Genomic DNA, 10,751 nt, shown 5'->3' on the forward strand with positions numbered 1-10,751 from the left:
CGCCAGACAGAGAGAGACATAGAGACAGAAAGCGAGAAATCACCCCCCAGGGGGGATGGTCACGCTGCAATCCCTTCTCCTCCATTCTCCTCCATTCACCTCTCGGGATCTTGGGCACACACGCACACGCGCCCAGCGTGAGTTTTAAGCCACTGGGTCCAGGACACGAACCACGGTTGACTACGTGGGAGTCCAGCGACATAGCCAATACGCTAACTGCTGGTTCCCGTCATTCATTCATTTTAATTTGACCATTGAGAGAGACAGAGAGAGAGGGAGGGAGAAAGTGAGAAAGCAAGCCACCAGGCCCAGGACTCAAATTGTGGTTGGCCATTTGGGAGTATCCAGTGCCTTAACCATCATGCCACCTGCTGGTCCCCACATAATTTTTTTAATGTGTTTATGAATTCATTTTGACTTTTCTGACAACCCAGTAGCTTTGTTAAATGCTTGTCATGAGCCAAGTACAGTGATAGATCCTTCTACACTTCTGTGATTACATTTCATCTTTAACAGGCTTATAAAGTTGGTGATATTTTTATTTCATAGTTTTCCTTGTAATTTTGGATGTAAGGGTGATCTGGCTGTGACATCTGACACCCCATTGATCACCAGGCTTGATTTGGCTGATCTGGCTAACTGGGCAGGTACCCCCTTCCTCTCACCGCTCCATGTGCATCCCTCCCAAAGCTGCCTGCTTGGTCAAAGGGGACGACCATCCCTGATAGAGGAGGTCTGTTCTTCAGTCAAGGGTATATGAGTAGCTGTGCTCCCCTGCTAGAACCTCCAAACATAGTTTTATTTCATAAGCAGTCATCTTGAATGATTAGAAGTGTGAAGTGTGTGTGTGTATATATAAATATAAATAAAAGAGAGAGGAAGTGCTGGGATTTGAATTTGGGTCTGTTGCACCATTTTGTAGTGGCTTTAGTAACACCAAAAGGTTTTTCAAAGGGCGAGATATTTAAAAGCAATGATTTCCAACAGAGATGAAAGAAATGGATTTGGAATTTGATAGACCAAAGGAAATTATATAATTTAATGGCTGTAACCTAAAATTAAGTGTTTAGTTGTCCCTGGCAAACCCATTTCTGTGGTAATTCCAAAGGACAAATAAAAAATGTGTGAGATAGCCTTTTGCCCACAGTGAATTCAATGTAGTTTTTTGGTTTTTAGTTTTGCTATAGGATTCATGTGCCCCCAGAGAGAGATAGAGAGAGGGAAAATGAGAAATTAACCCCCAGAGGGGATGGCGATTCCATAATTCTCTCTACACTCTTTTCTTGGGAATTGGGCATGCATACACATGGCTCCCATATTTTTCAAGCTGCCAAGTCTGAGACATGAACCACATAATGGGCTATGTGGGAGATAGCCACCTTAACTTCCATGTCACCTGCTGGTCCTCAGTGTAGTTTTTTATGTAAATAAGTCAAAATACAAATCTATATGAAGACAGTCTGTGATACGTGACAAATAAAAATTTAGTCTTAATAATAATTTAGTCAAATAATTTAATCTTACAGGAAGGAGAATATTTAACAAAGTGATCAAATTAATCTGCTTCCTCTTTTTCTGGCTGAAATTTTGTTTGTTTTAGAGATTTTTGCTACAGAGTGCATGCGCTTGCTGGTAAAACAGAGACATAAAGTGAGAAATCACCCCCCAGAAGGGATGACCACACCACAATACCATCTTTCTCCTCTCATGATTTTGGCACTCAAGCACACATGCCTGGAGTTTTAAGACTCTAGATCCCAGACTCAAACTGTGGTTGGTCTGGCTGAAATTTTTATACTCTCCCATTAAAAAGATTTTTTAATTTGACTCATTGCTGCCCAGTTCCATTTCTGGTATAGCATATAATTCTAATACTTAAAGATATTAAGGATACAATTTTTTGAATTGCAAGTAGGCATATGCACTCACCTAGGAGAGAGAAGGTGAGAAAAAGGGGGAGAGGGAGGGACCAGCAGTTGGATTGTAATGGCTATGTTGCTGGACTCCCATGTAGTTGACCATGGTTCGGGTCCTGGACTCGGTGGCTTAAATTCATGCCAGGCGCATGTGCGTGCGTGCCCAAGATCCCGAGAGGAGAATGGAGGAGAAGGGATTGCGGCATGGCCATTCTCCCTGGAGGGTGATTTCTCGCGTTCTGTCTCTGTCTCTCTCTGTTTTTCTGGTGAGCGTACATGCCCTATAGCAAAAAACTCTCAAAAAAAAAAAAAAAAAGAGTTAAAAAAAGGGCAGGGAGGAGGGAGAAAAATCATATCCTGCTGGGACATGGTCACTCTTCTGTCTCTTCAGTTAGTAAATTCATAATTCTTTAGGATCTTTGGTTTATTCTTTGTTCCAATGGTATGGCAATTTTGCTTTTTATGCTTATGCATTCAAATATGCTAGTGCAGTGAGTAGGGGAAAAATCTATTCTAGCCATAGTTGAGAAAAGTTGATTAAGAGTACTTTTTTTTAGGTTTGTAATAACATTAATAAGACAAAATCACAAATAGTACTCAAATCAGATATCACTATAGAGCTCTGGGGTTTATTTATTTTTTTTAAATAAAGATATGTTTCCTTCTTGATGTCTAATTGCTGATACCTGTTTTGCTGCCTATGTTTCATTTACTAAGTCTTTTAACTGTTATCATTAATTAAAATAATTTTTCCCTAGGGTCTTATTTTTGTTGTAGATAGCAATGATCGTGAAAGAATTCAAGAAGCAGCAAAAGAGCTGCATGAAATGGTAAGCATATACTTTAAATTGATCATTTTCAAGATAGGATTTTCTCTTATTTTTGTTGTAGATAGCAATGATCGTGAAAGAATTCAAGAAGCAGCAAAAGAGCTGCATGAAATGGTAAGCATATACTTTAAATTGATCATTTTCAAGATAGGATTTTCTCTTATTTTTGTTGTAGATAGCAATGATCGTGAAAGAATTCAAGAAGCAGCAAAAGAGCTGCATGAAATGGTAAGCATATACTTTAAATTGATCATTTTCAAGATAGGATTTTCTCTTATTTTTGTTGTAGATAGCAATGATCGTGAAAGAATTCAAGAAGCAGCAAAAGAGCTGCATGAAATGGTAAGCATATACTTTAAATTGATCATTTTCAAGATAGGATTTTCTCTTATTTTTGTTGTAGATAGCAATGATCGTGAAAGAATTCAAGAAGCAGCAAAAGAGCTGCATGAAATGGTAAGCATATACTTTAAATTGATCATTTTCAAGATAGGATTTTCTCTTATTTTTGTTGTAGATAGCAATGATCGTGAAAGAATTCAAGAAGCAGCAAAAGAGCTGCATGAAATGGTAAGCATATACTTTAAATTGATCATTTTCAAGATAGGATTTTCTCTTATTTTTGTTGTAGATAGCAATGATCGTGAAAGAATTCAAGAAGCAGCAAAAGAGCTGCATGAAATGGTAAGCATATACTTTAAATTGATCATTTTCAAGATAGGATTTTCTCTTATTTTTGTTGTAGATAGCAATGATCGTGAAAGAATTCAAGAAGCAGCAAAAGAGCTGCATGAAATGGTAAGCATATACTTTAAATTGATCATTTTCAAGATAGGATTTTCTCTTATTTTTGTTGTAGATAGCAATGATCGTGAAAGAATTCAAGAAGCAGCAAAAGAGCTGCATGAAATGGTAAGCATATACTTTAAATTGATCATTTTCAAGATAGGATTTTCTCTTATTTTTGTTGTAGATAGCAATGATCGTGAAAGAATTCAAGAAGCAGCAAAAGAGCTGCATGAAATGGTAAGCATATACTTTAAATTGATCATTTTCAAGATAGGATTTTCTCTTATTTTTGTTGTAGATAGCAATGATCGTGAAAGAATTCAAGAAGCAGCAAAAGAGCTGCATGAAATGGTAAGCATATACTTTAAATTGATCATTTTCAAGATAGGATTTTCTCTTATTTTTGTTGTAGATAGCAATGATCGTGAAAGAATTCAAGAAGCAGCAAAAGAGCTGCATGAAATGGTAAGCATATACTTTAAATTGATCATTTTCAAGATAGGATTTTCTCTTATTTTTGTTGTAGATAGCAATGATCGTGAAAGAATTCAAGAAGCAGCAAAAGAGCTGCATGAAATGGTAAGCATATACTTTAAATTGATCATTTTCAAGATAGGATTTTCTCTTATTTTTGTTGTAGATAGCAATGATCGTGAAAGAATTCAAGAAGCAGCAAAAGAGCTGCATGAAATGGTAAGCATATACTTTAAATTGATCATTTTCAAGATAGGATTTTCTCTTATTTTTGTTGTAGATAGCAATGATCGTGAAAGAATTCAAGAAGCAGCAAAAGAGCTGCATGAAATGGTAAGCATATACTTTAAATTGATCATTTTCAAGATAGGATTTTCTCTTATTTTTGTTGTAGATAGCAATGATCGTGAAAGAATTCAAGAAGCAGCAAAAGAGCTGCATGAAATGGTAAGCATATACTTTAAATTGATCATTTTCAAGATAGGATTTTCTTGGTAACATTGGTGGTGTTAATGATTGGTATATTTTAATTATCATTAGATAATACAAATCAATTTCTTAGAGCTAGAAAGAACCTTTAGAAACTGTATCATCCGTAGGTTTTTGGAATGCACATTGGGGTCAGCAGGTGGTGTGGTTAAGGTGCTGAACTCCTACATGGCTGACTGTAGTTTGAGCCCCAGATCCGGTGGCTTGAAAATCATGCCAGGAGTGTGTGCATGCAGGCCCAAAATCCCTAGAGGAGACTGGAGGAGAAGGGATCTGGTATGGCCTTTCCCCCTGGAGGGTGATTTCTTACTTTCCCTATCACGGTCTCTCTCCCCTACCCCCCAATCCAGCAAGCACATATGCCTTATGGCAGAAAGCTTAAGTAAATTAAAAGCTTTATAGCAGATTTTAATGTTTTCTCTCTCTTTTTTCTTTTTTTCTTTTCTTTTTTTTTTGTTATAGGGCGCATGTGCTCGCCAGACAGACAGACAGAGATAGAGAGACAGAAAGCGAGAAATCACCCCCCGGGGAGATAGACATGCCACAGTCCCTTCTCCTCCGTTCTCCTCTCAGGATCTTGGGCATGCACGCACACATGCCTGGTGTGAGTTTTAAGCCACTGGGTCCAGGACTAAAACCACGGTCGACTACATGGGAGTCCAACGACATAGCCATTACACTAACTGCTGGCCCCTCTCTCTCTCTCTTTTTAAAGTTTTTTTTCTACAGGGTGCATGCACTCGCATGAAAGAGAAAGGGAAAATGAAAAATTGTCCACCAGGGTGCATGACCACACCACAATCCTGTTTCCTTCTGGGATTTTGGGGCCTTGTGTTTATTGATAAAATGCCCCATGAGTGCATATGTCAGGTTGAGAACACCTGATTAAGTCCAGTCTCTCTCTCTCTTTCTTTTCTTAAAACCAGATATAAAATCTGTAGTTAAAGCAGTTTTGATGTTTAAATCATGGTTTTAATCTTATTTCCAAGATTATCAGCCTCACTTTTCTCTATGTTGTACCTATAATTACTTCAGAAATGTTTGCTAATATCAACAATGACCAAGGATTCCTCCTAGGAGTAGTGGCAATTAGTCGATAGTTGGATTTGGCCTTCTCATTTATCTGATTGTTTTCATATTGTTGAAAATTCTGAAGGGAGAAAAATTGTTAAGGAATCTTGTGATAGTTTTAAATTTATAACCATAAAATATTTATGAAATGAAACTTCAATTCTCACATGTTGTTCCTAAAACCATTGTGCCAATATAGTGTACGTGTACTGAAGTCACTGCGGCTGTTTGCCTAATGACTCAGACACCAGCCTCTACTCTTTTTTTAAATAAACAGCCTTATTCAGATATTCTTTTACCATAAATTTCACCCATTATATACTAAAAATACAGTTATCTGTCTCTTTAGTATACAAATCTGTACAGCCATCACCGCAATCTAATATTAGAAAGTTTTCATCATCCCAAACAGAAATGCTGAAACATTAGCACTCTCTATACCTACCTTCTGCACATTCCCTGACAACCACTAGTCATCTTTTTTCTCTCTATACATAATCACATTCATATAAATGAAAACATATGTGTGACTAGCTTTTTTAAATTTAGCATAATTTTTTTATTTTTTGGAGAGGTTTTTGCTATAGGGCGCGTGTGCTCGCCAGATAGACAGAGAGACATAGACACAGAAAGTGAGAAATCACCCCCCAGGGGGGATGGTCATGCCACAATCCCTTCTCCTCCATTCTCCTCTTGGGATCTTGGGCACGCACGCACATGCGCCCGGTGTGAGTTTTAAGCCACCGGGTCCGGGACGCGAACCGCGGTCGACTACGTGGGAGTCCAGCAACATAGACATTGCGCTAACTGCTGGTTCCCTAAATTTAGCATAATTTTTCAAGGTTCATTCATGTTGAATCAAGTATCAGGACTTACTCCTACCAGCTTCTTTTCTTGGCATGCCTCTTGGATTTTCATGATATTCCTATTGCCCTAATAAACATGGTGTTGTCCCTGTGTTGTCTGACCAAGCTGGCTGAAAAGTATAAAAGTCCACAAAGAATCATCAGCTAGTACTTTTGCTACTAAGTACCATAAAATCCTGCCATAAACACTATTTGTATTTTTGCCCTGCCTTGTCTTTGACCCTTGTCTCTCTGACTCATAATTATCTAATTAATCTAATCGTGGGGGCTGGATGAGTGAATTACGTTAAGGACTATAAGATGATCCGCTTGAAAAACAGTTTTGCTTTACTTGAAGGCATGTGATTGCTTAGTATTTAAAACCTGAAAGAGAAGAGATTTATTTATTTATTTATTTTTCAATTTTTTTGGAGAGGTTTTAGCTATAGGGCGTGTGCGCTCACCTGACAGACAGCGACAGAGAGATAGAAAGACAGAAATCCCCCCCCAGAGGGGATGGCCGCGCCGCAATCCCTTCTCCTCCAGTCTCCTCTCGGGATCTTGGGCACGCACGCACACGCGCTCGGCGTGAGTTTAAGCCACCGGGTCCGGGACTTGAACCGCTGTCTACTATGTGAGAGTCCAGCAACATAGCCATTATGCTAACTGCTGGTCCCCCGAGAAGAGATTTAAATTGTAAGAGAACCTGAACTTAATGTATGGAAATTTGGTTGCTGTTTAATCATTTATTTAATACCAAATAAAAAGTATATGCAAGAAGACAATGCCTTATCCAGATTCTTGCAGTAATTGGGTCCCAGTTTAGCAGTTGTTAATGCCTTCGGTTTTATTTGCAGCTTCAGGAAGATGAGTTGCGAGATGCAGTGCTGCTGCTTTTTGCTAACAAACAGGATTTGCCGAATGCTATGACCATCAGCGAAATGACAGATAAATTGGGTCTTCAGTCTCTTTGCAACAGAACTGTAAGTATTTGGAGGTTGATTTTAGCCTGCTGACTATTAGAGTTATTAAAATAATGGTTTAGTATTTTTGTTTAAACATTTATTATCCCTCTTGAACACATACTGAGCGCACCATTTATATAAGAAATGATGGTAGTATACCCTTTTTCTGTACATAGTTTAACCCTTTCTGGCTTTATTTCAAATCTTTATTAATGTTGTGTTCAATTTTACTTAAACTTGTTATCTTCTTCATTAAAAAAAATTGTAGTACATCCTTTAAGAACCCAAGGGTTTAAATATCTTTATGTAATTTGATTTTTGTTGTCTTTGTCTTTAGTATTGATGAGATGTGAGAAGCTACTGTAAGAGGGACCAGCAGTTAGCGTAATGGCTGTGTCGCTGGACTCCCACATAGTCGACCGCGGTTCGCATCCCGGACCCGGTGGCTTAAGACATGGTGGGCGCATATGCGTGCGTGCCCAAGATCCTGAGAGGAGAATGGAGGAGAAGGGATTGTGGCGTGGCCATCCCCCTTGGGGGGTGATTTCTCGCTTTCTGTCTCTATGTCTCTCTCTGTCTGTCTGGCGAGTGCAGGCACCCTATAGCAAAACAACCTCTCAAAAAAAAAAAAAAGAAGCTACTGTAAGAGAATTGGAATATCTTAAGATTATTGATATTAATTTTAATTTTATATCTTTTAAATACCTTTAAAGTTAATTATTTTTAATTATTCATTTTATTTTATTTATTCATTCATTTATTTTATTTTGACCAGCGAGAAACACAGCGAGAGAGAGAGGGAAAGTGAGAAAGTAAGCCACCGGGTCTGGAATTCAAACTGTGGTTGGCCATCTGGGAGTGTCCAGCTCCCCAACCACTATACCACCTGCTGGCCCCCTAAAGGAAATATTTTGTCGTGTGTGGGGTTTTTTGTTTTTTTTTTTTAACTAAGGTCCAGTGATTTGGCAGTTATCTGTTTTGCTTGTTATATCAAAAGCTTATAGAAGGATCTCTGATATCAAACACATTTTGAATAAACATTTTAAGAGATATTGTACTTGCTCTTAAATAACTTAGTATAGGGGCTGGCAGGTGGCGCGATGGTTAAGGGCACTGGATTCCCACATGGCTGACCATGGTTCGAGTCCCAGACCTGGCAGCTTGCTTTTTGACTTTTTTTCTCTTTCTCTCTCTCACACTCTGTCCCTCTCTGGTCAAATTAAAATAAAATAAATAAAGTTAAATGAAATAATCTTTTTAAAAAAGATAGCATAGACCAATGGTTGAGATACTGGCAATACACAGACTATTTTATATATAAAAGTCACAAACTGTTGTCATGTGCCTTATAAAGTTTAGCATTAACTTGTCAAAAAGGCAAATGCTGTGCTAAGGAAAACAAAACAAAATAAATCTCATATGATGAGATGCTACAGGCTGATTTAAACAAGATAAACTATAAATACTCCAAGTTTTCCATGCTATGAAAGTATGAATTCATGTCTTTTCCCAGGTTTATAAGTTACCAAGTGTTTGGTATTCAGTGTAATAATAATTGGCAGCCTAGTATACTGCAGTGGCCATGCAACATTAATGGAAGGTTTTTATTCTAACACAAAATAAAACTGATATTAAAGATAATATCCTATAAAAGTAATTAAATTATTTTCTACAGTTTTTGCCCTATATACTTACACTATTTTATTATATTTTGTAGTTATGGAGATAAGTTTCATTACCATGAAATAAGGTGGAGCTTTTTGGAATGCATGAAACTAAGGATAGTAAAATTACTGAAAAGCTTGTTTTTAAAATATGAACAAACTCTAGGGACCAGCAGTTGGTATAATGGCTATGTCGCTGTACTTGCATGTAGTCGACCGCGGTTCGAGTCTTGGACCTGGTGGTTTAAACTCACGTCAGGCATGAATGCATGTGTGCCCAAGATCCTGAGAGGAGAATAGAGGAGAAGGAATTGCAGGGTGGCCATCCCCTCCTAGGGGGTGATTTCTCGCTTTCTGTCTCTCTCAGTCTTTCTGGAGAGCACATGCACCCTATAGCAAAAAACCTCTCAAAAAAAAAAAAAAGAACTCTGTTCTTTAAAAGATTTACCTCCAGTTCCAGCAGGTGGTGTGATGATTAAAGGCGCTGGATTTCCCCATGGCTAACTGTGGCTTGAATCCCGGACCTGATGGCTTGCTTACTAGCTCGCTCTCTGGTCAAATTAAAAAATAATAATAGCAAATGCAATTAATTAAATAAATCATTCTTTTAAAAAATTTGCTTCTACTTTGAACTTAGTTATATAGAAAAAAAGAGGGTTATAAAAAGCACGTAGGTAGTTTCGTAGTTACTAATTTCACCATGGATCTTTTCAGAGTAAGTGATTGAAGGTTGACTAAAGTAGCTTCAAATGTGAGAGCAGTTTTGTGAGAAGCAAGATGTGTGAGAAGACTCCCAAAGTGTAAATAATTTTGAGTGACCTATAGTTACTAAGATCATTAAATATAAAATTAATCATTTATTTGTGAGATACTTTTAACACATTTGTTATTGTTTTGTAATATATTAATTTTTTGCTTCTTTTTCTAATATATTTACATTAAATGTTGATTCAGTAATAGCCTTTGAATATTTTTTAATTGAGAAAGTTTAAACTGGTTATATATAGTCTTATGTTAATTATTTTCTTGCCCTTTTTTTACAGTGGTATGTACAAGCCACTTGTGCTACACAAGGAACTGGTCTGTATGAGGGGCTTGACTGGCTGTCAAATGAGCTTACAAAACGTTAAGTGAAACTGGACATCTAACCAAGGACATGTGGGATAAAATTGGTCTAGCCTTCTTAAGGACATGGTTAGTTTCCATCTTGGTAATTAAGCAGTTTCTGGGACTGGTTTGGGCAGAATATTCTACTGTTGGAATTTACATTGTTGCCAATTATTGTTTACAAGGTGTAGTGTTGCTACATAGCAACATGCTTGATTTAAACAAATTCTTGGGGGAAAAAGTGTCCTCTTCATTTCACTTCCTGTCAGCCTCCCTGTCTGGACATAGCTATTGTGACACTTTTAAATAAATGCCTTTTGAATATTTTTTGAGACCACAATGAATGTTTTGAAGTTAACCTCTTGCTACTTTACTGTTAACATTTCTCATTCCTGGGATAGTCAGCTGGTTTACAAATGTAGCATTCCATTGTATTTATTTATTTCCCTTGTTGAAAGATCTTTTAAGACTACTTGTACCAGCCATGGAAATGCAGGACACTATTCAACTCTCTTCCATGGAGAAACGTATTTTTCCCCCATTACTCCTGGCTTCCTTGGCCAAACTTAGCTGCTTTGCTTTGTCTTGGTCTCAGAGTTCA

At 37.5% G+C, this 10,751-nt stretch overlaps 1 protein-coding gene across 1 annotated transcript in view; it reads left to right on the forward strand.

The window, feature by feature from the left end:
• Positions 1-10,490, forward strand: part of LOC102475362 (ADP-ribosylation factor 4) — a 22,774-nt gene extending 12,284 nt beyond the window's left edge. The window contains exons 4-6 of the mRNA XM_027766425.1: positions 2,675-2,746; positions 7,272-7,397; positions 10,087-10,490. Coding sequence (XP_027622226.1) covers positions 2,675-2,746; positions 7,272-7,397; positions 10,087-10,173 — 285 coding nt within the window. The 3' untranslated portion in view covers positions 10,174-10,490. The remainder of the gene's footprint in view (positions 1-2,674; positions 2,747-7,271; positions 7,398-10,086) is intronic.
• The last annotated feature ends 261 nt before the right edge of the window (positions 10,491-10,751 follow it).

Source organism: Tupaia chinensis, unplaced genomic scaffold (genome assembly GCF_000334495.1).
Source record: "Tupaia chinensis unplaced genomic scaffold, TupChi_1.0 Scaffold143351_1, whole genome shotgun sequence".
Taxonomy (NCBI): Eukaryota; Metazoa; Chordata; class Mammalia; order Scandentia; family Tupaiidae; genus Tupaia; species Tupaia belangeri.